The sequence below is a fragment of the Seriola aureovittata genome, chromosome 3 (assembly GCF_021018895.1).
Source record: "Seriola aureovittata isolate HTS-2021-v1 ecotype China chromosome 3, ASM2101889v1, whole genome shotgun sequence".
Taxonomy (NCBI): domain Eukaryota; kingdom Metazoa; phylum Chordata; class Actinopteri; order Carangiformes; family Carangidae; genus Seriola; species Seriola aureovittata.
This window is the reverse complement of record NC_079366.1, coordinates 15,606,173-15,633,466: the sequence shown is the minus strand read 5'-3', so window position 1 is coordinate 15,633,466 and position 27,294 is coordinate 15,606,173. Positions and strand designations below refer to the sequence as shown.

The 27,294-nt window shown below is 40.2% G+C and overlaps 2 protein-coding genes across 5 annotated transcripts; both read right to left on the bottom strand.

Annotated features, from left to right (window-relative positions):
* Window positions 1–1,406: 1,406 nt before the first annotated feature.
* Window positions 1,407–15,057, bottom strand: septin3 (septin 3). Of its 3 annotated transcripts, none has more exons than XM_056371997.1 (10): window positions 14,906–15,057; window positions 10,382–10,789; window positions 10,132–10,260; window positions 7,099–7,180; window positions 6,873–7,010; window positions 6,140–6,257; window positions 5,235–5,330; window positions 4,893–4,989; window positions 4,712–4,763; window positions 1,407–4,188 (listed from the first exon to the last, which is right to left on the bottom strand). In XM_056371997.1, the coding sequence occupies exons 1-10, from the start codon at window positions 14,964–14,966 to the stop codon at window positions 4,059–4,061; spliced, it is 1,311 nt and encodes a 436-aa protein (XP_056227972.1). In that variant the 5' UTR covers window positions 14,967–15,057; the 3' UTR covers window positions 1,407–4,058. The 3 variants fall into 3 exon arrangements, with proteins under 3 accessions (XP_056227972.1, XP_056227974.1, XP_056227973.1); XM_056371999.1 differs by lacking the exon at window positions 14,906–15,057 and adding an exon at window positions 14,515–14,677; XM_056371998.1 differs by lacking the exon at window positions 14,906–15,057 and adding an exon at window positions 12,429–12,780.
* Window positions 15,058–20,168: 5,111 nt separating this feature from the next.
* Window positions 20,169–26,119, bottom strand: LOC130166416 (serine hydrolase-like protein). 2 transcript variants are annotated; one of them, XM_056372006.1, is made up of 12 exons: window positions 25,948–26,119; window positions 25,669–25,812; window positions 24,369–24,482; window positions 24,131–24,172; window positions 23,547–23,566; window positions 23,353–23,427; window positions 23,043–23,149; window positions 22,859–22,938; window positions 22,729–22,766; window positions 22,553–22,629; window positions 22,339–22,426; window positions 20,169–22,031 (listed from the first exon to the last, which is right to left on the bottom strand). In XM_056372006.1, the coding sequence occupies exons 1-12, from the start codon at window positions 25,970–25,972 to the stop codon at window positions 21,912–21,914; spliced, it is 930 nt and encodes a 309-aa protein (XP_056227981.1). In that variant the 5' UTR covers window positions 25,973–26,119; the 3' UTR covers window positions 20,169–21,911. The 2 variants fall into 2 exon arrangements, with proteins under 2 accessions (XP_056227981.1, XP_056227982.1); XM_056372007.1 differs by having other exon boundaries at window positions 22,729–22,763; window positions 25,948–26,116.
* Window positions 26,120–27,294: the final 1,175 nt, after the last annotated feature.

Sequence of the window (27,294 nt, the reverse complement as noted above, 5' to 3'; positions counted from 1 at the left end):
CTGAGACCTGACACCTGAGGTGTAATGTCAAATTTTTTAACGACATAAAGAAATTTGATTAAAAGACTGATCTTGTTTTGTCTCATGTCTGAGAAGCGATGCTGAGAACTGATGCCCAACAATTTGTTCCCTGTATGGAAGACCCAAACTGAAAAGACACTGCAACCACCACAACATTAAAAGATAATGTTATAATGCTTTGTGTTAAAGGTTTCCTGTGTATTCCATTTTTGCAGTAAACTGACAAGACACAATGATGACTGTTGAGTGTTTGTAAAATCTTAAAGAATATTATATACATTGGAATACCTGCAATATAATGTTCAATTTTTGTTGAAACTCCTAGAGAGGTGTGATTCGACTGTATGATAAATTTAAAGGAAGTAGTTTGTGGTGATGTTGAATTGTATTGTGTTATACTGACAGGTGTTTCCATTATTTTGTCCACCTCATATATATCACTGAGGGTGGGCCAAATAATGCAGTACTGTTCAAATGCACTACAAACTACATCCTTCAAAATAATCATATAGCTGAAACTTATTTGGAGACAAATGTAATGGACCTAAAATAGAACCTTGTGGCACACCACAAGCTTGAGTAACAGTTGACACAAAGGTAATAACAGATACAAACATTCGCTCAAACAGGTGAAAACCTCACTGGAGGACTTCCAAAAATACTCCCCCGCTGGTGACTTTTTTTTTTTTAAGATGGCAACAGCAGAAATAGACTGGAAAGTCAGTGGAGAGAGAGAAGGAATGACTTGCAGCCCAGAGCCCAGGCCAGACTGTAACCCGGGTTGCTGCGTTAAGGAGTCAGACTTGGCACATGATACCTGGTGAGCTACAAGGGTGCCCCTTAACTTGAGTGGATCTTTACAAGGAAGTTTTTGTATCCAGGCAGCTGTGAGCTACACAGCCACCAGTGGTCAAGAACCAGTCAATATGTTTTAAGAATAAGCCCACACAAGCAGTTGATGATGGATATCAAAAGTTATTTTCTGCACCATACCTGCCCTTTTCTTGTCTGGCATTCCCACTGATCTCTACAGAATAGCCTTACAGGTGGTATGTCTGCAACTCATAAAAACAGGAAATGAGTCTTATTCCTTGACACCAATTGGTAACTCCAACATTTGCAAAGGGTTGTGTTTATACTGTAACAAGCTTAGCATACAATATGGGTGATGAGTGATTTCCCCCAAAAATTCCCTTAAATTAGCTTGTCATCATTATTCATGGTATACCTGCAGTGATGTAAATATTTAAAATCTATACGGCAGTTCCAAAACTGTGACTAATAATAATGATGGAAAAAATATCACAAATATTGATTTGAGCATTTTGAGGGTATGATATAAATATTTGTGTAAATGATTATTGAGACATTCATGAAAAAAGCAATTTCAAAAAACATGGAAATGTGCTTTATTAAATAAAGAATAAATTACAATAATAATAATAAGACATTAATGTATAAATAATACAACACTAGAAATTATCTCTCAATGTGTCACAGCAACTTTGAGAAAAGTGGTTATTAAATACATTTACAAGGTGAAGTTATACTGATTCAAAGGAATGAGTGATAGGTGGATAGTGGGCCGTCACTTTAGTTACAGGAGTTAAGACAGCAGCGTTTTACTTCATGATATAGCAATTTAATGTACACATCACACACTCAGAAATAGCTGATAAGTTGATTTAAAGTTGCAGTGATGTGTGAACTTCTGTAAACAAACGGGCAATATGGATACAAGCATGCACACACAAACAATTTCAAATTTCTGCTTGAAAACCTTTGACTGCACTAAAATCACAGATGACTATTATCATTTGTTGCAGACATCACACTTCATATCAAAATCGCAAAAATGTGTATGTTTGTATAAAATGATGATTCAACTAAAACCAAAAATATTGATAGCTTTTCAAAGATTGATTTACTTGTGGTTTTGGCATCTTTGTGCTCTACTGCAGACAGTTCATGGTAGAACAGTAGGAATGTTTACAACTTAATAAATGTATTGATTTTAAATAATTACACCCACCCACTGACTGCATACTATTGGGTTAAAGCTTGAAGCTTCTTGTAAACCTGATCTAGAGAGATATACTGTATTAGTTATCACTGACAGCAGTGGAGGATCCAAACTCTGTAAACTTCATCAGGAAATGAGACTGGATTTGATATGAAAAAACTGACAGTTGGAGTGTCAGCTTAGGACACAAAGCAGTAAAGCAGTAACTCAACAGAACAAGAAATAGGTACTTGGACCAACATCCAAGTACCTATTTCTTGTTCTGTTGAGTTACTGCTTTTACATGGCAGAGTACTGCCACCAAGTGGTGAACAAGAGGAATTTAATTTTAAACTAGCAACACAAAAACAAGCAAAATACTGTCCTCATCTCTGGGTCAGATCACTGTTACGTTCACCAATACTTTGCATGGCACATGACGTCAAACAATAAATAATATAAAACAGTTTTTAGTTTTCATTTCAGACTTGTTGTTATTCAACTTGTTGCACAGTTATACTGATTACACCAGTGGATTGGATTTTTTTTTTTTTTTTGGGGGGGGGGGGGGGGGGGGCAGAAAATACACTTTTCATGGTGAGTGGATACAATTAGGATGAAAATGCATTAAATCAACCAAACCTACCAAATAAAAAACAAAAACAAAAAAAAAAAAAAAAACTTGAGCAAAGACTAGTGATTTTCACTTACTGATTTACACCATATGACTTACTTCTGTTGAGTGAGCTTGTAAATTAAATTTGATTTTTCATGACATTTGCCATGCTAATCTATTATTTCTATAAAGTAATACATTTTAAATTAAACATTGCAGGCTTTTAGATTTGCATTAAAATTGGGTGCATGTTGTCAATTTAAGTGGCAGAATAGGTCACAAGTCCATCTGGCTCCAGAAAAAACATAATATTTAATAATAATAAAACCACTCATTGGTTGTATAATTGCACTCCATTGTCACTGTAAGAACACAGTCAGCCAATGCAGGTGAGCACAGCACAAATGCACACAAATGACAGCTCCCCTTTCCTCTCTACCCACTGTGGTGTAACAACATATGCTGAGCCGTACTGTCGCAAACTGTTCATTTAGTTTTTTGCTCTATTACGGTGATTAATAGAATCACAGAATCTGGGATGTGCACAGTCATGCGCCCAGAGGACTCTTTAATCACGCACACATTGTCGCCCACCGAATTGCATTTCATATGTGACTGATGTTGCAGCTGTCTCTGATCTTAGTATGCAGGTCTGCACACGTTACCTATTTCAAAATGGTAAATCACCTCAAACAGAGCGAGGGAACTTTGATTAAACAAATTTCATTTGTTTCTTCATGAGGGTGGGTACAGAAGGAGACAGCAGTACTTGTAATGTTTGTTAAGCCCTCCTGACAGTAAAGCCACAGGGAGTCTTTCTTCAAATGAACAGTTACTGAAGAGAATTTTAAAAAAGCAATTTGTACAGAGTCAACTACAGAGCTGGCTCATGCATCACTACTACAAAGGAATTATGATTTTTATATTGAGAGCAAATAATTTCCTTTGTCTGAATTCAGACATTGGTTGCTACACAACACTAAAACTTTAAAATAATCCTCTTATACACATTATAACATGGCACTTTCTAAGCTCATACTACCCGGACAATGATAAATGACAAGGCATTGGCAGTAGATAAAATGTTACTTTTATAATGGCACTAAGTCTCTGGGTAGGACTGTCCTTTCATCCAAATATTCAAAGGAGTTACTCTGAAATGGGACTAGAGGGGTTTGATATGTGTATGTGTCAGGATGATGTGGGGAAGAATGTGGATTAAACAATCTGTGAATTTTAGAATCACAAAAAAAAAACAAAAAAACACCAATTTTTACAGATTTAAATGTTTTCCAAGCATGCAGCGATGCTGTGGTGACTGATTATAATATTCTGTAGATTCATCTATCAGCTTCATTGCACTGTTTTCACTCTTACTTTGTCTGAACTCCTCCCCTGACTGACTGACTGACTGACTGACTACAGGTTGCTTTCTTGGGTGTCGTTGGAGGATATGGGGTGTAGGCCTCCATTCTCGTTCAGTCTCTTGGCACGGTAAGTTTCATAGTGAATGTTATGAGTGACCTCCTTCAAATCCTGGAGGTGAGACCTAAGAAAGAGGAATACAGGAACACAGACGGGACATGATACTAGTCATGTATTTAGAGTTTTGTTATGTTTATGGTTTACTTTAATGCAGTGCTAGAATCCTACCCACTGCAAAAGAATAACTGGACCCAGGAAGTAATATGAACCAATAGGATTTGCAAGAGAGTAACATTTTTAAATACTTTCTTACCAGCAAACAATTAAAATGTTTAAATAATGAGTCAATTAATGGATTAATTAATTGGTTTATTGACGAAGATTAACTGGCAGCAATTTTGGTTTTAAAAAGGTCACTTTGGGCATTGGAAAAAAATTCATGATTACCCCAGAATAAAAAAGATAATTGATTATTTGACAAAAATAACCATCAGCTACAGCTCTATTATCTTTCACCTCATGTTTCACGTAATTATTACAATACCATTACGCAGAAAAAGTTTCCCAATATGTCAAATCCCATTATTTATAATTGCTCCTAAATTCCAGTTTATTGCATTGCTTTGATATTTAAAACATTGCTTTACCTGATCAGGAAATCTCTCAGTTGAGCAAACTCACAATGGTTGGGATTTTCAACTGCAACAAAAAGAAGAGAATAAAATGCTAAAATCTTGTATTTCAAGTCCTTTATCTAAGACTATCAATACCTTGTCTGTGACAAAGAGTCTGTAAATGTTACTTTCTAGGAAAGGCCATATCACCCACCTTCTACGATTCCCCATGCTGTCTTCCTCCCCAGAACTCGTTTGCCATTCACTTGATATTCTTTGTCACTGCCCACCACAGCAAAGGGCATCGCCTCCTATGGACAGACATTTCAACGCGGTTCAGTGTACTGAAGAGAGCGACACAAGGCTTATGAGATGAAACAAATACACAACATGCCCCAGTGCCCTGACATTCTGCTCAGAGGAAGCAGTGCATGAGGATGAGAGAGAGGGTGGGCCAGGGTGGGTGGAGAGGAGGGGTGGCAGAGACTCATTCTCTTGAGGAGGAGGAAAATCATCAGGGCAAAATGTGTAAGAGAGAAAGAACAGGACCACTTACTCTGATCTTGTCATTGTCACTTTTGTCCTCCATGTCCTCATCAAACTCTTTTTGCGGGTAAAACTCAATCCCACCCATCTCCAGTTCCTTTCTTACCTACAGCACAACATAAAGCCAGGAGACAAATAAAAAACTCTTTATGTGACACAGCTTTATCTGAGCCCTGTCTTTAAATCACATATACACATAACACAAACAAACATTTTTAATGAGGATCCTTTAAATTATGTTTTTTAAACCAGCATGAGTTGATTTTTTGGCCACTTGGGGGCAGAAGAAACAAGCTGTAAACACAATGCTGACATATTACCACCTTGTGCGCTTATAATGCATATGATGAACTGTAGCTTATTTACACAGCCAGCAGATACAGAGCAACATTAGAATTCATTATGATCCATGTTTCTGGCCACCTGACAATTAAGTGACTCCAACATTCACTCTCCTTTGGTATCTGTTTTAGTCTTGACCAGTTCCTTTTTTTTGGTGAACACATGCTGGATATGGAAACACTGATGAGAGCAATGTGACTGAACCAAAACAATAAACTCAAGGAATGTAAAACCAAAATAATTAGTTAACAGATGCTAAAACAGTCTGTAGAGGTGAGGGGGAACTATAGAGATGTGTGATAATTCTCTGTAGCTACCCATTTCACATCACATGCAGTCATTTTATTCATAGTTAGTATAAAGTATTGATTCAAATATTGATTAGAGCAGCTTCAAAGACCAAGATATGTACTGACACATTTTCTACATTACCTCAAACATTTCTGTTGTTTCTGAACTGACTTTTCTTGTTTAAATGTCAGCTGACATTTACTCTGATACCAATTCCTCTGCAATAAGCTGATTATCATCTAGCTTTAGTGGGATGATCTGGGGCTCTTCGGTGAAACTCACCCGCTGTTTGAATTCCTGCCTCTCCTCAATGGTCATCGTGTCTGCTTTGGCAATGACAGGAATAATGTTGACCGAGTGACTCAAGCGCTTCATGAACTCGGTGTCTAGCTGCCGAAGTCTGAGAGAGAAAGAAAACAGAGAAGACAAAGAAAGGAAATGAGTTAGTAGGCAGATTTAGGAGCTGTGATTCTCCCAGAGAGCTTGTTTGCAAGTTAACAAATAGCAGAGGGAGGAACTGGGATTTTATTTGTCATGTATAATACATCTCATTACCTTTCCCTGGTCTTGTAGCAATTATAAAAGATCTACAGTGTGAATGCTTTTGAAAAGTGGGCTTATCACTAGACAAAGTTTGTGTCCCAGTTCTTGTTTGCCTGCACACAAAACATCCTGTCGGTCTCAATTACCCTGGCTAAGAGGAATGGGATACACTGGCTGTAACAAAAGACTGTATCCATTTATCCATTTAAGAGCAATTTCACAGTTGTCAACTGGAGCTAATTGTGAGGTGTTCGGAGAGCAGGCAGAGGTGTGTGTTGTCTACAATATAAAGTAGCACAATTGATGGAGCGCTTTGTTAAAGTGAAATGAAATGTTTTTTGGATAAATGAACATTAGCACTGTGGGTGAGTGTATGAATACTGTCCTCTTCAAGCTTGCCTTCAGATTACTAAAAACACATGGTCTGACTGATTACTTTACTAATCTCTACATCTGATAACATTTAACTCACGAGTGTCCGGTTGGGGAGATGAAATAGAGACAGCAGTGCACCCTGGTGTCAGGGATGCGCTTCTTTCTGGTGATGTTGACCTCCTCCTTTAGGAACTTCTCATACTGCTCATTGATGTACTTGGAAATGGGTTCCCAGCTTCAGAAACAAGAGAAGAGGTCAGCTTGGGGGACAAAGATTACTCGAGATAGAAAAGAGTAGGATATGTAGAAGTTGGGAAACTCACCAGTTGTCGTTATTGATTTGGTCTCCAAAGCCGGGAGTGTCAACGACTGTCAGCTTCATCTTCACACCACCCTCCTCAATGACTGTAAAAAAGATATGCATATCTGAATATTCAACATATTAAACAAATGTTTACGTCTGGAATTTTCAGAGAAGCGGCTGTTGAGATACACACAGCAAATATTATATAAATGATCTGAACAAGATTTTTTTGATGCAGCACTTCTGCTGTGTCTCTCTCTAACTGGAAAGGGCATATTAATGTCAGGTCACTGTCGACCGCAGGCAATGTGCGCATGATCATGTAAACTGTAGCAACCAAACGCTGAGCCCAGTCCATGGGTTTGACATATCATCACTGTTTCCCCGGTGCCGATAAACCATCAAGGACATATGTAAATGCCAGTTCAGTCAGTTTATCAGTCCCACATGCCTTGATGAGCATAGCACTGCGCTCTACATACTGAAGAGTCACCAACTGATTTTTTAAATTCCGCACATAGCTGTCTGATTTGATACTAACACTGGGGGTGGGGCGCCACAGTCAGACATTTTTAAACACTATACACACTGGCTTTAAATGGGGACACTTTGCTATGAACTAGCTAAATTTGGACTTTTCAAACAGAAATCACAGCTCACTGTTGTTTAAAAACTCAGTGATGAATGAAACAATTCTAATACGTCATCCTACATTGTTGTCAACAAACCACAAACGGAGCTATGATTACCTCTTTGTGTCATTTGTCAGCAGGGTTCATTGTTGTTACCATGGAAACACACCATTTCTTCCTGACATTGTCTCATTTTATGGCAACAAAGTTTTTAGGCTTCAAATTATGTAATCTTCAACATTATGCAACCGCCTAACTTGTAGTAAGAAAGACAAACTAAGAATGCCTAAATCCATAGACCAGTCTCTCATTTATTTGTGGAACGTGTCTCTAGTTTTATCAGAATGGAGATAAGAGACTTTGTTTTTTTTGTTTTTTTTTACCAACTGTAAAATTTGCATGTCTCATTTTAGATGTCGTCTTATAATGGAAATGTAAGAGACAAACATAGCCTGGCTGGATTAGCTAAAGTCTCCACTCTGAGAAAGTGAGAGTGAGAGTGAAAGTGAGAGACCATTTCATAAGCTCAGGCAGTTAAACCAGTTCTGATGCCCCTACAGTATACAGTACGTGCGGTGTAGTGTCGAGATCAACAAATTTGCACAAGCCTTGTTTGAAAGCAAAATGCCTTCTCTCCATTATGAAAATCCCCACAGTAAAGGACATTACTGCCAGCACAGATTAATTTGCATCGAGTAGAGCTGTCAGCGATCCAGTGAGAATCTGTAGGTCCAAGAACACTCTGTACTGACTGATGACTAAATACCATTTGTCATGAAGTAGTCAGAGTTTCAGTCATGAAGGAGAAGTAGAAATAAGGTCAAGCTATTTATTACTGAACGTTAGCATTCATATTTTCACTCAACAAAATGCTATACACCACAGCTGATGCAGAAATATGGTTCTGCAAGAAAATCATTATTTATCATTATTATATACTAAAAGCTTCATTAATTGTTCTGAGAAATGTAACACATGACCACTGACATGTTATATTTAGGCACATGAGGCATTATATAGAAGCTGATAATGAAAAATCTTGACAACACTTGGCAAATCTGAAGCCTCCCTAATGAAGTTTATGGTGACAGCCAGGCCTTAAAGCATAGGTTCACAATTGTCTTTTCTGTCTTAAAACAATCGTCAGGTGCCCATATTCCTTTTGCTTGCTGTAATCGTTCCTCGTATTCATACTGGCCATTAAGTGATTTCCAAATGTGATTTCAATGTAGTCTTAGTAACAGCATGGCAGCAGTACAGAAATATTCCCTTCTAAAGTTTTTGAGTGAGCCTCAGCCTTCTAACCAATCAGAGATGGCAAAAGTCACAGGTGGGAGATAACAGTTGTCAATCAATAGATGAACATGCTTCTGGTTCCACTACTCCTCTGGCACTGAGCCTTCAAGCTAGTATTAGCCACTGGAAGACGTCACTATGGCTGACTCAAAAGACTGGCAAGCTCCTGACTCATTAGCTGAGATGGCGAACATGACGAGGATATAGGTGAAGTCCTGGGCAGACTAACTATTCGCCAGACTGGAAAAACTGTGAACTCATCCTTTAATATTCTGCATCGTTTTTCCCGTTGTCAGTCTGTCAGTTACTAGTTCTTCCTGTCACTTGAGAGCCTCATATTTCCCTTGTCTTGCAGTAGTCTATAGTCTCTCCCATCATTCAGCACCATCTGACCGCCACATCCACCTGCACAGCTGTTACCAATCTCCTAATCAGCTCCCAACATATATATACATGCGCCCCTTAGCCCAGTTCCCTGTCAGATTGTCTATTGTGTGTTCTGCCTTACTGGGAGAGTGTTCCTGTTACCCTTTCCTGCCAGCTTGTCATGACCTCTCACTTACTTTTTTTTATTTGGTTGCCTGTCCTGACTGATCCTCTTTTAGCAAACTCTGTTTTGTACCATGGACACAGTGAACTTTGCTTGCAAACACAGAACGTTTCAACTTACACTGGCACATTTACACTGCATCAGACAATTGTGTAAAAAAAAAAAAGAAGACCCAGATCAACACCAAAAATCTAGTTAAGTGATCTGCCTACAAAATTTCTGCTTTATACATTTATTATTTTTTTGGGATATTTTGAAAACAGACAGGGCAAAGTAGACAATCACAGTAAACGAATGATGCGCATGTCATACAAAGTCCCTACAGGAGATGCAGAAGCTGGCAATGTGTATTTGTAACTCAGCTGAAAATAAATGGCAAGGTTTCTTGGCAGCTACCAGGGTGCACTGATATACTGTAAGTAGGCTATGTAGGACTGAGAACATGGTCAAAGATCGTCAATTTTCTCTGTCAAATTAAATGCTACTATAAATATCTGACCCTAAAGAAAGAACAGGATCTCTCCCTGTCTCTCCCTCTCTCTCTCTCTCTCTCTCTCTTTCTCTCTCTACTCACCATGAGACACTGCTTTGATCTCCACAGTTTTGGGGATCTTCTCATCGCGGGCCCATCCTGCGCTCCTCCTGCTCACTTGGGACTTGAATAAGGTGTTCACAAGAGTCGACTTTCCCAAACCGCTGTTACCTGCGGGGAGAAGGAGGGGAAGCAATTGTGAGAGAAAATGAGAAGTGTCCAGCTGTGCAGGAAAAACATAATTTCTTTTCACCAAGAAGAAAATCCACAGGCAAATCCTGCTGTGACTTACCGACTACCATGATATTGAAATCAAAGCCAGTCTTCATGGTTTTCTTCCTCATCTGCTCAATGATGGTGTCAATACCAATGTACCCCAGCAGAGTGGATCCTCCGCTGGAGCTGTGGGAGCCGCCGTGACCATGACCTCCGCTGTGTGCTGTAGCATGGCCCCCACCATGGCCCGCACCGTGGCCCACACCATGACCAATACCGTGATTGGCAGCGAAGCCCGGGCCGTGACTCCCGATTGGGACTGGAATGGCACTCGGAGGAGGGGCGGAGACCCCACCGCTGCCTGCTCCACCGCCTGGCCCCTGGGGTGGAAAGGGGCTGGAGGGGGAAGGAGCCCCCACATTTGGGGGCTTGGCAGGGACAACTGGTTTGGGTCTCACTTCTGGAGGAACTACGTCTGACATGTCTAGAAATGAGACAGCGAGGAGGGTAATAAGACAATTTCAACAGAAAACATTGCTACATGAGGAAGAAGTAGGCCAGTAGAGCAGCTGCGGTTTTTTCTCCCATTCCTTTTTCTACATTGAGGAATTGGGTTGTTGCAGTAGGCTTAAAAAGCTGGTTCACCTAAATGACTAACATATATACTTCCTCACATGCCCGGTTGTTTCTAAACACAGATGTTGCTGTTGAATTCTATAAATATAACTGGAGAGTAGACTGGTGTAGATACTGGCCGTATTAATCTAATCTGGTATTGGCCAGCTCTTTATCTAGATCTAGAGCTATAGACCTACATTAAAGACAGTTTCTTCATCAATGTTACTGTAAAATATCTGCTTCTAATGGTACTCAGTATCGGCAGAGTTTAAGAGTCAGCACGGGTCGGTTTGGGTCATCCCTAAATGTAACTTTTTAACGCTGTAAGCACTAGAGCTGCAACAATTAGTTGATTAATTGATACACTATTTGAACACTATTTGCGTGACCTCTGACTCCACTACAGGTGAGCCCTTCGAGTGAAGCAAACAGTACAGGCAGATGGCAACAGACAGGAGGCTGAGCCAAGATGTTGTAAACCTAAGCCCTCCAGGGCGTACACATGGAGCAGCCTGCTGCCATGCTTTAAGTCAGCGCAGCCACCGCCGTAGATACAGATCATACAGGTCACTGAGGCAGTGGCTGTCACTTTGATTCACAACACTCAGTGGTCATGCAGCTCTGCTCCCCTCTCTGCCTCAGGAGCGGGGGGGGTGGGGGCTGGGTCAGAATGGGTGGCCAGCAGTGGCACAACCACAAACCAACCACAAAGATACACAAAATGACCACAAAAGGACAACTTAGTGTAAAACAAGTTAGCTGCTTTGTGTCTCATTCAGTTTGGAGTCTTAACACTAGAGCTGCAACGGTTAGACAATTATTCGACTGAAAGACAGTTAATCAGCAGCTACTTTGATAATTGATTAATTATTTATCAAACAAAAATGTCTAACATTGGACTGTTAGTTGGACAAACATTTAAAGAATCCCCTTGTGCTCCAGGATGTTATGATGGACAATCTCCAACATTTGCTATGTTATAGACCAAATTATTAATTGATTGGGTAAATAATCTGCATATTAATAGATAATGACAATAACAATTAGTTGCAGCCCTACTTGACACATTTATACTAATTTTTACAAATGCACCCCTCCTTTAAATCTGTGCACCAGTTAGGCCTCCCTTATTCAAAAGTTTCTAACCCTGCCTCACACGTACAGTAGCTACATTCACAGATCAACAGATTTGCAGAATTATTTCAGCATTAATTTGGAGCTACATACTGCAGACAAATCACACTTGAAGGCTGGAATATGCAGTAGCTGCTGATGCTCTGGTGACATGAAGGCTGCGACCTGTTTCCCTGATATAAAGATGCTTATACGAGTCAAACGCTGCTTTTGTCTTTTTTATTACAAAACAAGAGGTTGGCTCCATCACTGCCTGTCGACCCCATTGTCTCTCTCCAGCCATGCTGGATAACAGCAGCTAGCGGCAGCTCCGTGTTAGCTGCTAGCTACGGTGGGCTCGGCTCGGCGGCGCAGACTAGTGTCTCACTTACCGAGTCCCGTTCAACCGACCGTCAATCTGCTCGAGGAGAGGACGGGCTCCTTGATCACTGACTGATCTAATGTCGCTCCCGGTCCAGCAACAAACGATATGTATCCACCACAGAGATAACAAGGAGCGGTCATGTGATGAGTCTGGGTACCTCTCCTCTGTCCTCCCCTTCGGCCGTTACCCCCCCTTCTCCGTTACCATGGCGACAAGAGGAGAGGGAGTGGGGAGATGCAGCGCGCACGCGCAGTGCAACATTACCTCTAAGGGACATTTTTTTGGTACAGTGAGTGATACAGACTATTTATAGTGAATGTTTTGGATTGTATTATAATTAGGTAAAACAAATCCAGTTTGATCTGGATCCATTGTTCACTATTCAGAGTTCTCTGATGTGGTCAGAAGTTGTACTGAGATCTTTCCCTGAAGCAGTGTGGAATAAGCAGGCCTATTCAGATCCTTTACTGAAGTAGAAGCTTAAAATAATAATAATTTCAACCCTGCTTTGCTTATAAGTGTAGTCATAGAAGTTTTTTTTCCTCAAGAAAAAGTACTAATGCAAAACTGTTAAAATCCTCCACTGCAAGTAAAAGTCATTGAAAATCCTAATTCAGCAAAAGTCAGAAGTATTATCAGCTAAATGGACTCCTTCATGAAAGCTTATTTTACTTTTCATTTTATCATAAGGTCATTAATGTACCATTGCTTAAACAGCATTTTGCTGTTGTAGCTGGTCGAGGTGGAGCTTTTAGTCACTTTGCACATTATTAGGTAGTTTCATTCAGTGGCTTACTTCCTTACCTATGGGGCTGGGAAAGCCCTCTGAGGGGTCTTGAGATTATTTATGGGGTAGAGAAGAAGTTCTGCTAGAAAGATCTCTATCCTTCTTTTGGACCTTTCTCAAACTGTTGCCTTTATTTGTGAAACATTTGAGAGTTTTACTTTTTGAGCCTCAAGTAACTGAGTAAAGTAACTGAAATGAAAGCATTTAAAGGAATTTAGAGTCAAGGGGAAATGTGAACAAATCATCAAAAATGTTTGTCACCACTGGTATAATATAGGAAATATAAGGCATTTTATAAGCTTATTCTATGTTTTTAAATGTAAAATCTGAAAAGTAACTACTAACTACAGCAGTCAGATAAATAAATGTAATGGAGTAAAAAGTATAGTATTTCCCTCTGAAATGTATTGGAAATGAAACTGTAAAGCATCAAGTAGCATAAAATGAAAAGTAAAAGCGATTTAGAATTGTAGCTAAGAACAGTGCTTCAGTAAATGCTCTAAAATACATTTGACCGTGGTGAAATGTACTATAGTATAAAATCACCACAACAATTGTTCCCAACTAGACCTACAGGATAAACCTGAGGGGTTGCAAGATGATGATGGAAAAATATATGTCATATTTCTGCTATTTTCTGACTTTTTTTCCCCCCGCCAATCTTCTCTTTTATATTGTGAACAGCCACTAAGCTTACATACAGGATTGGCAGATCCTGACAAGTGAACAAACCTCATCCCCTGACGAAAACTCTGACACAGTTGAGAGCACAAGAAAAAAAAAAATCAAGCAGCTCCATTCAAACAAAACTATCTGACAGTCAACTTTTTAGTTGGACCACACATTACTAGTTCGCAACCTGTGGCAAAAAGGATCACTTGTAGATATTGCTTCACTTAAAAAGATCACCACCGCTGCATTATGATTTACATTTACATTTTCTATTTTGCTTTTATCCAAAAATCACTTACAGATGAGGGACAACATCAAGGCTCCAGGGCAGTCGGAGACCGTTGATGTAAGTAGTAAAAATTGCATCTATTCAAAGAGATCAAGTTAAGAAGTGAAAGTGCATAGTAAGTGCTAGTAGTTAGAGATATCCTATAGGACCTCATAATACATCTGTGATTCTCATTAGGGAGATGCAGACACCTCATTTATACTCAGTGGTGTTTTTTAAATATCTGTCCTGTGGTATTATAACAGGATTAACTTCAACTTTAAAAAGGAACAATTACACAGTATGTGCGAGTGTTGCTGTGATATTGTAAGGTAGATATATTCTTCAAAGTGCCACAATACTCACACTTTATGTCTGAGCTGCTCTCCTCTCACTCTTCTTTAGCTTTCCTCTCGGCATGTTTTCGCTGCGTTTGCTTGTTTCTATGGCAAGTTGTTTTGCCTTGTCCTCTTGTGCTAGTCACTTTGATAGAGTCTGCTAACCAACGCTGTCACGTCTCCCTTCAGCACGTCTGTTACTCTGCTGATAAGCAGCGGTGTCTTAATTCCCTCTGCTATCCTCTTTGACCACCCCCTCATCATAATTCCCGCCCCCTTAGATAGAAAATTATTTAACTCCTACTCTAAACAGATTAAACAACAAGAGATGAAAGAGTCCCTGTCATGTATGCTCAGATGAATGTGTTGACTTTGTTGCGTTAAAGTCTTCCAAGTGGTTTGGATATCTCTGTACTCACCCACATACACTGAGCCTGGGTAATACATGGTGACGTAATACGGGTCCTCTGGTTCCTCCATGATAAATGCTCTTTTCGCTAAAGAGTAATCCACTTGGTTTGGTGGAAGGGAAGCTGTTGTTGATGTTGTTGTCTCTTCTGGTCTCTGGTACAGTCTGTGCTGTGGCTGGGATGGCAGGTCAAAGACCCCCTTTGAACTACTGCCACAGCTGTTTGTGTTGAATGGGCAGCCAGCCACAGACGGAGGCCAGCTTACCACGCATTTCTCTGAGGGATGTTCTAGTAGCTTTGTGGGCACACTATGGTGGTCAGGTGGTGCAAAAATATCTGTTTGATTCGGCCCTGTGTCACTGAGTGTCACCTCTTTGTGGTTTTTATTTTGCCCAGGAGATAGCCTGTGATCTAACAGATATTTCTGTGATGGGATGTCAGCGATTGAAGAGCTTCCTGTTTGTGGTGCGGTGCACTCAACAGAGGAAGGTCGGGAGGCCTCTTGCGTCTGAGGCACCACCAGACATGTTTTAAGTCGATTTAATCTGTGTGCACGCTGAGAAGCCTCCGTTTTCTGGTCGATGCCTCTTGACTGGCAGCTGTAATCCTTTGTAAAACAGTCAGAGTTACTCACTGTGCTCTGTACATCCATCTGGGCAGTTTCACTCTGGGCCTTTGACCAGAACCTGCGTTTCTGTTGGGACTTGATGTGTTGAGATGCTCCAGTTTGTTGAAAGAGAGTAGGCCAAGAGTTTCCTGTAACTGTCTGTGCGTTGTTTTCTTTCTTGGGTCTCCTGAGATTAGAGCCTGGTGGAAATGTATCCACTTTCGTTTCATTGTACAAATCAAATCGTCTTCTCCTTGTCTCTATATTGGGTGAAACAGTCGACTGACTCAGGAGAGGCTCTGTGGATAATGACATTTTAGGAGTTGTAGGTAAAGCTGTACTTCTCATTTGTTCATATGATTTATTATTGGAGGCAGACCTTGCAGTTTGAGTGTAGTATCTATCCGGAGGGTAGTCTGCACATTTCCTCTGAGCATTCAGTCCATCAAGCACTGACTGAGATTCTCTGGGAACATTAGCCGACTGAATCCCCTCAGACTCTGAGAGAAATATTTGTGTACTTGTTGCTGGACTTGGCAAAAATTCCTGTTGCTGTTTGATGTTTGATTTTGGTTTGTTGATTGCAGAAAAGTCTAAATTCCTCGGTGGAGGCTTTGGTTTATCTTTTGAACTACTTTCTTTTTTACTTGAACCAACTTTGCCTTGCAATAAGCAGGAATTCTGAGACGTGGCTGCGTGTATCTGGGACTCAGAGTGAGTCTGATGTAGAGACTCTCTGCCCGTCACAGCACAAGATCTTCTCAAATGTGGATGAGTAAAGTCCAGTAAAGTTTCTTGGTCAAGAAGGTCATGCTTTGCCTCGTTTGAGAAACTCTGTTTACGCTCCACTTTCGTATTTGAGATGGTTATAGATCGAGCACGTCTTTCTTTAGCTACAGGAGAAGGCTGCTTGCCTCTCTGGCCTTCCAAACTCATCCCTTGGCACAGCGACGTTGGGGATGGACTCAGTCTGGGTGTTGGGACAGTCAGAGTTGGGGATATACTAGGCTGAGGCTGAGGCTGGTGCAGTAATGGAGGAAGATCACTCAACTGTGAGGCGGGGAGATGAAGAGAATCACTTGGCTTTGGCCTCAGAGTGGAGGCAGTGGGAGAAGAATTTGGCTTTGAGGCAGGAAAAATGGAGATGCTGGGCTTTGCGGAGAGAGTTGGAGAGCTGTATGTTTTGGGTTTGGTTCTTGGGAGGGTTGATGCTCTTTCCCCATGGATTCTCTGCGAATGCTGACATGATTTACTCCAAGAGGACTGACTGGATGTCTTGGTGGAACAAATTGGAACAAAAGATCTGGAGCCAAAAGACGGAAGAAAAATTGTTAAACTGCAAAATGAATCCAATATAATATTTACAATATTGCATAACACATAAAACTGACTTAGAATATGAGCTACAACTCAATTTACCTGTCAGTGGTTATCTGTTCTGTGTCGTGTTTTTCGTAGATGAGCCCTCTCTCATCAAATGATGGGATTTGAATTACTTTCTTTTTGATCACAGGAGAAGAGAGCGAGAGAGGAGGTGACAAACAGACTGATGGATGTTCCCTTGCTTGTCTGGAGGATGCAGATACTTGAGACATCAAAGGAGCCAGACGGTCATAAATGCTCATTCTCTTGTGTGAAGTTGTGAAGGAGGAGATGGAAACAAAGACCAATTAAACTGTTGCTAGGGGAAAATAAAGGAAAATCAGGTTCTAAGAGAAATAGCAAATGTAAGAGTCAAAGTCAGACAGCGGTGGATGAAACATTCAGATCTTTTAGCATTCAAAATCTCCTTGAGAGTGTTATAAAATATACTTCAAGTATTAAAGGAAAAAATTTCTCATTATGCAGAGGAAATGCCTCTGTGAAAATTAAACTATGATTATCACATTGTTAATACTGATGACTTAATGAGTAATTAGCATTTTACAGTTTCAGCTGTAACTACTTTGTTGGGTAATTACATTTGTAAAAGTGCATTGTTTGCTAAAATTTCAACATGTTTTTTATATTAGATGTTAATCTGCAGCAACTATAGCTGCGTCAAATGTAGCGGAGTTGAAGTATAAAGTAGCATAAAATGAAAATAATCATGTAAAGAACACAGCGATAGTACAGCAAACACTGCAATCTGAGACAGCAGGACTGGTAAGCAGTGCCACCATACATTTTCACTGAATAACAAACATCTACAAAGAAAAAATACAAGTTTTCAAAGGTTACAAATGAGGAAAAAGACACAAACCTGCTGCTTGCCTCTCTGTCCCCGTTGTTGACACTCTGAGTGAGTGAATAAGTCAAAGAGGGCGAGACGAGGAACAGAGAAGTAGGAAGTAGTGGGCACAGAAGTGCCATTCTCTCCATTCCTCGACACTGAGGCTTCACTGTTTCACTCCCACTCTGGTCCCTCATTTTGTTCGGTTCATCAGACACTGTCTGTGAAGTCTGAATGTGTTCTGTCTGGTTACAGTCCAGATCAGAGGTGGGAAAAGTATTCAGATTGTTTACTATGGCCTAACAATGTAACAATGTAGAAATACCCCTTTACATGTAAAAGTCCAAGAATTAAAAGTATCAAAAGGAAAAGTACTGGAGGCCTGTAACTGATATGTTATTTTAAATGACATTTACCTTAAATACAAAAAAAAAAAAATCAAAGCTCTGTTCATTTTGTCCCATTCACTTTCACTCATTGCTTTTTGTGAAACAGTTATTTAAATGAGATTATCTGAGAAGTTCGCCTATCCAACCTGACCTTGGATAAGCGAAAGAAAATGGATGGATTGAATAAAGTTTCTTTGACATCTGAAATGTAACAAGAGGCTACCATCATATCAGACACCCCTTTTTTTTGGTAAGGTTTTGTCTCGCATTTTATAAGCTTTTCATGTGTTTTTTAATATAAAATTGTCATTTTGAAAACTCTAGCTGTCAGATAGATGCAGTGAAGTAAAAAGTACAATATTTCCCTCTGGAACATAGCTGCATAAAACAGAAGTACCATGACAAAAGCCACTTGAGTAAATGCACTTTTGAGCAATGGTGCAGATATACTCCACAAATCTTAAATATTACTTTACTCCGGTATTATTATCTTTGTGATCACGTACAGAGTAAACCCAAAGGACTGAAGATTAAACTGTTTTATTTTTGTATGAACAAAGGAAGCATATGATCATCAAAAAAGGGTTGTTACACACCCACAGTTTCCTCACCATGCTGTCAAGTAAAAACAATGAAAACAAAAAAAAAAATACACTTATAGCATTACCAAATACTAGTTTTCTGTAATCTTGGTCCATCGAGGATAATCTTGGCACCTTGAATAAATCAGTCGCATTTATTCAGTACACATTATTTTAATAAAGTCACTACTACACCATTTTGGCACAGTGGCACTAACAATCTACATGCTTCTCAGCAGCTGCCATGCCGACATCGCCACAGAGAGGATTAAAAACCCTCCTCAGTGGCAACAAATTCATTGCACTTATTGTCATTCACTTCACTAATTAAATGCACAATATAAGTAAACTCCATGATATATGTAAAGTGATTGTCAAATTACAAAACGTATGTAAAAGTTGGCACAAGTATAAGATGGCATGAAATTTACATTGGGTTTCAAACACGTTTCTAAAGGGCAGCATGTCCTCCAATCACCTCACAATCTCTTTCTGCATGTAAGTCTTCTCCTCCTTGTGCATTTGGATACATTTTAAAAATTCTTTAAATCTCCCACTGCTTCAGTTTTCCCTGATGTCTACAACAAAAAATCTACAGAGATCAGAGAAAAGTTGGAATGATAGGACAGGGCTTGCATTATTATCAGATAATCTTTCCTTCATCTTTTGTCTCTTTCTTTTTCTTTCTCCATCTTTAAGGTGTTGGCTCCCATCCCTCCGGTGTCCTGGCAGCACCCCTGTCCAGATGGCCTGCCGCCTCGCCCTCTTGATCATATCAGGGCATTGCTATCGTCATCTCTGCAGTTCACACTGGCCACCAGCGGGTGATGCCGGACTGTTTTGTTGCTCCACTTGTGGGCATCCTGCAGCCCGGGCTCTAGGAAGTACAGGCACGCTCCGAAGCCTGCCAGCACCAAAACCGACACCAGCAGGTAGAGTGGGACGAACCAGTCCAAGAACAGCCACGACATAACTGCTGTCAGAGCGAAGCGATGGGAAGGGTGGAGGAGGAAAGGACAGAAAAAATGGATGGGTGATGGGGGATAGGGAGGAAGGACGTGATGGAGAAAAGGAAGGAAAAGGAGGCGAGGGGAGAGATTTTGGAGAAGGGTGGATGAACAGAGTTGTACTTTAAAAGTCATCCCTGCAAGCACTCCCTCTCTGCTGGGTAAGATATCATGCATGACAAACTGCAGCATCTCAGTGTCCCATTATTTGCAGTCATTCCTTAGAAAGCCTTCCCGCTCCCTCCTTGTAATCCCAAATGTCGGATGAAGCACACGAATGAATACGTTACACAGTACACAATGCCTATCAACACTTCTATCAGGCTGAGATTCACGATTCTTAACTTGCAAACACACACACACACACACACACACACACACACACACACACACACACACACACACACACACACACACACACAGGTGTTGCGTTCTAAAAATAGTGCACGGTAGTAAATAAAGGCATGGTGCTTACCTGCAGACGCTGCTGAGTCAGTTGGTCTCTGTGTGTCTGATGGTATGTGATGTGCGGCAGCTGCGAGTCAAAACAATCATTAGATTATTTCCAGTGCTGCAGCTCCCACTGTTGCATGTGAGACGGCAAAAATCACAGGTGCTCTCTGGGAGGCACAAGAGACAGAAGCTGCATGCGGCTTCATCCTCCAGCTCCTGGCTCTCTGACGTTCAAAGGAGGGGTGGGGGTTGCCATGACAACACCCCTGCTGATGGCTGAGAGGATGGAGGGAGTGGGAGGGAAAACTTATATAACTATAATCATTTTTTTAGGGGGGGTGGGGGGTGAGGGGGGGATGACTGTTGGGGTAGTGGGCTGGAGGGAGGTGGGGAGGGGTGGGGGGTGGGGGGTGGGGGGGTGGCTTCAGATGTCTCTGGATGCTCGCCGCCTTGCTGCCCGCTGCGTAAAATCAGTTCCACTCCATTTAACACAGAGGCCATCACACCGTTTGTGACATTGCGAGAGAGAGGGGGGGTGGGGGTGGGGGTGGGGGGTGTATGTGTGGATGTGTGTGTGTATGAATGTGGGGGGGCATTTCTGTGCGAGTGACTCCTCTCTTATCTGCTCTGTCTGACGGCAGCTGTGGTGTTTTATGGAGTCACTCCCATGAGTTTTCTCTTCTTTTTTTTTTTTTTTGTCTTGCTGTTTCCAAGACAAAAGCTGAATACAGAGATGACGGCCTACATAATGAGAAGTTGTCATCTTTTTTAATGACTGACATTTTTAGCTCATTCTGCACAGGCAGCGGATTTGTGACAAGCAGCCGCGTTAAACAGATCAGCTTCAAATAAAGAGCTGTGATATCTTTCCAAACTGAAATGATGACATGTGACGTCCTGGTTGTATAAGTTACATAAAGAACTCACATATTCTATGAACTGGCAGGACTTCATTCAGTTTAGGGCTTTTATAATTGGCTTGTCCTGAAAGCTAGCTCTGATTCTCATCAGATCTTTGGCTGTTGTTTGATTTGATTTATAGTTGATAAAATACAACATTGTATCAGACTTTGTCAGGAATGGCAGAATAAAGTCTATTTTTGTTATCTTGTATGAATTGTATTGGTCTTATTCATTTTATTACACTATGTGATTCAATATATTTTTTATAGATTTTATAATTTGTTGATTTTGGTTTGCTGCCTTGGACAGATTAACATTATGATTATGATTATTATTATAATATAAGTCCTTGTTCCCATTGCTACCTCTGCTGCTTTCACGGTCCACCAACCTTTATCAAGATGGAGACAGTTAATCATTTTTTCTGATTCTGACATTATCTTAAATGTGTACAACAATCTTTGTGAAATGATGACAAACACAAACAAAACAACAAAAACACCTGCACTTTTGTACTTTCTGTCTGTTTGAGTAAAGACTGTAAATGTCTAGTCATGGGTCTAAATGTAAATGAGCAGCTTCAGTAATAATGTGTTCAGTGGAGGTTTACACATTAACACATAATTATTCCAAGTCACTGCAGGAACTTTACAATGGTGTTCAAACAGTAACGTATCTGGAGGGGAAAGAAATGGCACAATATTATGGTAATGTGTTCTCTGAGTCAAGATGAGAAGAGTGTACTGAGACTTCGAGTGTGAAATTTCACAATAAAAATGTGTCAGAGTGTGTGTGTGTGTGTGTGTGTGTGTGTGTATGGGTGTATGGGTGCGTGTACTGTTTGTCACTTGTGTGTCCGTCCACTATGCTGGCGGCTGCTGCGACAACACTTTGGCGTGCAGGAAGTCAGAAACAAGTGGAGCGACGACTTCAGGATCATTTAGATGGACGTGATGATCGCCTGGTAATGTCACCACCGTGTGCTGAGGGAGAGAGAGAGATTTAATGTTTTTTTTCCATAAACAATTAATCAAACTTTGCAAACATTTATGTTTTGACTTCATTACTCTGCTGTTTCATTTCTGGTTCTACATTCATTCTGTAAATACTGTATACTGTAATACTGTTTTTAAGCCTCAGTAGTGAGGCTCAATGTAGTTTGGTGACTTCATTTCACACGGGGGATTTCTGTCTGTATTCAACATCCTGTTGCTCTGGTTAAATTATCATAATAAACGTTTTGCAGCATCTACTCAGATTTTTTTTTCCCCCTTAAAAGTTCAAACTCACATTTCTGTCACGGTAGCCCTGTAGAAGTGCGGAGAAAAGTTTCTGATGGTTTGATTCTGAAATTTTTGCCTCAAAACCTTTGTCTGCTCTAGAGAAACAGAGTTTGAAAATTTTTAGGAAAACGATGATTTTATAAAGGCACATTAAATTATTGTGATAATTCATAACATTACAATGCAAATATCAATTTCAGTATAGAAGCCAAATGTTTTACAGAATAACTAGGACAGACGCTTGAATCCTCAGCTGCATCTCCAGACTCTGCTCCAAAGTGATCCGCACTATGTTTTTCTGAAATCATAAAGCCAAACACACACAAGATGAATGCTTACTGTCTTTTGGAGAATATAGGGATGTGGTGGAGGGCTTGGGAGGTTAAAAGGGACTTACAAAATTAACTCTCAGGTCTCTGGAGAACACAAATCCTGCTGAAGAGAAACACATTCAGCTGCCAGCAGATGAGAGGAAGCAAAGTGAGATTATTCCTCACTGAGAGGAGAAGAGGAAGATAAAGACGTACCTCCTTCGACTTGAACTAGACCTCGCTCTAACAGGATGCGCACAGACTGTTCAGACAGAGTCGGGTTTGCAGTCAACAGCCTGAAATACATGAAATATCTTGGCCAACAGCTGAGCACACAGACAAAGCCACTAGAAGTCGACTAGTCCTTTTAAAATGACCGACAACTGAAATAATATAATACCTCTCAACCGCCTTCTCATAAGTGTAAACTCTTTTCTTTTCTTCTGACTTTTTTTCAAACTGGATCATCTCATCCATCCCCTGCCTCATCACTTTGGAAACTTCTTTCTGCAGGAAAAGAGACAGAAAAGCTGAAGTGATAAAAGACAAAAACTACTGACACAAGTAGAACATGAAAATAACTGAGGAATCATGGAATAATACAGCAACAATTTAGACATCCATTTTATCACTATTATTCCTACTAGACCACATCTTTCCTTTAAAGGCTCTTCATATCACTGCAGTGGTAATGAAAACGGGTAAAGTACCGGGTCTGCAGGTAAGAATCCGTAAGCGTCCAGCAGCACGAGAGCATCCACCATCTCTGGATACAGAGCACTGAACTGTGGAAAACACGATACGGACCTTACACAATGACACCATGCAAGAAAATACAGCAGAAATATTCTTTGTATATTGTGTGAAAACAGTGATTAAGTTGCATTTGATGGCTCTTGGTTACCATTGCAGCAACATTAGCACCTGTAAGAGAGGGAAAAACAACAATCACGCTCAATGACTTTGATCGTAAAGCTGCAACTAACAATTATCTTCATCGATCAAATATCTCGATGATTGAGTTTTTGGATTAATCAATTAGTCTTTTAGTCCATAAAATGCAAAATGAAAAAGGTAATAAATGTCCAAGATAATTGTCTTCTAATTCAACCATCAGTCCAAAACCCAAAGATTCCTGATTTTTTTCAATGAAAAACAAAAAAAGCAGCAAATCTGCACATTTCAGAAGCTGGAACCAGACAATGTTTCCCAATCTTGCTCTATACTGCAAATGACTTAAATGATTAATCAATTATCAAAACAGTTGGTGATTTATTTTCCGTCGACTAATTTGTTCAATCACTGATTGCTCCAGCAGCGTCTGACAGATCACTCTACACACAAATTTAATCACATTTAATCAGCTGGCCTTGTTCAGGTTCCTTAACAAGGTTTTAATAGTAGCAGATGTGAAAAGAGTGCAATGCAGTGTCAGTACAGGTGGTGTTTTATTTATATTTTGCTTAGACTGCAGAGCGTGTGACTCACCCATACTATGACCTATGACGGAGAAGTTAGTCCACCGCAGCCCTGTGGGAGTTATTTCACAAGACAAAGACCACATCTAATTAAATCTAGTTACTGCTACTGCTGTGCTTTGTAACGGCGCTGATTTAACTGCCACAAAGATGCACCAGAGTCCTGAAGAGATTCAAACTATCGCTGCAGCGACATGTGAGTGAAACTAACGGCTAAAAATGTCCTGCAGTGTCTTGCACTCACACACCATCAACGACTCTGCGTACATCTGCCACATACGCAGAAAATGAGTAGAAAACCCCAGGAGGACGGTGTGATGACAGACCGTGGCCTGCCAGGTCCACCGCCACATATCTGCACTCTGAGGGGAAGGACAGAAAGAGAGATGCATTGAAACACACCACAGAGAGCTCAGATACAACCTGGAGAGATGGTAACCACAACAGGCTTCAGTCTTGTGTCTTATGTACTGTCGTTATTTATCACTGCTAGCCACTTTGGCTCAGACTGAAATGTCTCAACAAATGTCATCCCAGCTCCACACTTCTGATTCTGTACAGTTACATACTTATTGACACACTACACTGTTTTAGCAAGTAGTATACAAAAATACCTGCATACTATTTTATACTACCAGGAAATCATGCAAAACATGTGCTGTTTGGAAAGCTTCAGTTTTTAAGAGTCACTATTCATTTTTTTCCAAGATGGTTTAGAAACTATTTGGCCACCAAACCACAATTTATTTGTTTATTTCCCAGAAGTGAGTAGCTCATCTTTTTCCTTTGTGCATTGCATTGTGGGAGATAAGTGCGCATCAGCAGCACACTCTGCTTTTATTTTGTCACTTTTCCAGTGTAGACACGCTACATGCCAAATACCTGTTTGGACACAGTATAACTCATAAAATCAGATGAGTCACATGGGACAGCCAATCCAAAACACAAAAATTTTGTTTAATAAAAGTTTGATTACCCTCCTCTGGTGTGTCATGGTTTACCTTTGGGTAGAAGGAAATTTTAAAATGAATTAGGGCTGTAACTGACAATTATTCTCATTATTGCTTAATCGCTTAATTTGTTGTTTTTTTTCTATGATGACTCGATTGTTTGGTCTATAAATAGAACAAAGTGAAAATTCACAGTTTCAGCGCCTTAGGTGATGTCTTTAAAAAACTTGTTTGGTCAGATCAGCAGGATAAAACCCAAAGATGTTAAATTTACAATGATATACAACCCAGTGTGGGACATGTGTCAGCAAATGTTTCACATTTTTCATTGAAAAAAATTACAGAAGATTAATTGATCAATTGCTGAAGCGTGCTTTTCTTCATCCATTTTGTCCATTTAATCAAATTCATCAACTGGAAGCATATCAAAGCAAACATTGCCTACATTTCATTATTACCAAATTACATATGTAGCTCTTTGAAGGAAATGTCCTGGAAAGTTATTAGGAAATGGAAATTATGGATCCATAATAAGAAGCTTTTCCCAATTTTGTTTAATAGAAGTTTGATTACTCTCCTGTGGTCCGTCATGGCTCACCTTTGGGTAGAAGGGGGATGAGGGTGTTGAATGTGCCACAGTATTCAGCCCAGCCGTGCAGGCACAGCACAGGGCGACCATGATCAGGACCCCAGACTTTACCTCTGATCTCTCCCCATGGGACTGGAACACAGAGCTCTGAGACTGGACACAAAACACAACGGCTCAAACAAAAGGATCTGACAGATATTTAATGTTGATATAAATTAACAACAGCATTTGACAGGAACTGACAACATCCATGACTCTTGAGAGTTTGGGGTAATGAGGAAATGATACCTGCTTGTCTCACTGCAGATGACATTTCAGTGCCTGATGATGCTCACTTTATGTCCCTGAAGAAGCAGAAAGAAATAAACACCCAAGGCAAACCGCAAAGTGACTCAGTTAACTTGACACAAATCCTGAGGTGTCCATGCAACAGGTGAGACAAGCATGGACCTGTGCTCTTTGAACCCCAAAGGCAGCGCATAGTGACGCAATGATTGCATTGGGTGTTCAGAATGACTGGCTGCACCTGTGGCCAATCACAACACATTGCGGAGGCGGTTTCTTACCTTGCAACAAGCCAGAAGCCTATGGCCAGAAGAGAGCAACGTACGACTTTTAGGTGCCTTTGTTACCTCAGTACGGTCTGTCAGGCAGCCTTCAGCCGGGACAATACAGCTGGCAGAGAATGACATCTGGCACGAGACCCGCTGGGAACAACACGGGCTTTTCAGGTTCAAGTCTGACACAATTAAAAGTGAAAGAACAGACTTATTTCAAGATTTCAGTTTGGTTATCGTCTGATTAATGAAACTCCATGATGTGCATGTTTTTTTTTTCATTCACAGTGGCTTCCCATGTCTGCTTGTTCCCTAGAATATCAGCGAGAGATTCACAGTGCCATGATGTCACTGAGGCTTTGAGTGAACATCTCATAAGTGTTGAAATATTAATACACAAATATCAACAAACATAAACACATCCTGCTTTTTCTGTCAAGCGTCCTTGAGACCTCACCCTGAAAAATAGGGCATGAAAAAAAGTTTCCTCTCTCAAGAATAAAAACTCCACTTATATGAATGTGCTTTTAAGTGACTCCTTTCTCATTTTACTGTATGAGCTTTCCTTCCTTTATCGAATGACGCTTTTGTGTTGACTCTGTGATTCTTTCACTTTTCTATTTTGAGTTATTTCTTTTACCTTGTTGTTTTATTGCCTTTTGTCTTGTGATGCACATTGTAACCTTGTTCTGAAAAGTTAATTATTATTATTATTATTATTATAAGTTATCCTTACTCATTCTCCCACTGCCACAGGGTAAACATATGGTCACTTAAGTGAATTGTAGTAAAGCACAATCATCATGTTTCTCTGCTGAGCTAGCCTCATTCACATCCTCCACCTCACTTGCTTTTATCATCTAACTACGACATATTCTTGCAGTGCAGAGCCATAAATTATAATAGCATACTATTCATAACCTTTGACTGAGGAAATGCAACACAACATTCTTTAAATTTAACATACATCTAAAAGAAAATGATGTATGGATGATTTCAAAGTTCAATACAAATGGTCATGATGACCAGCCAGAGGAAAGTAATAACAGATTGTATGTAAAAGCAAAGTTAAACTACA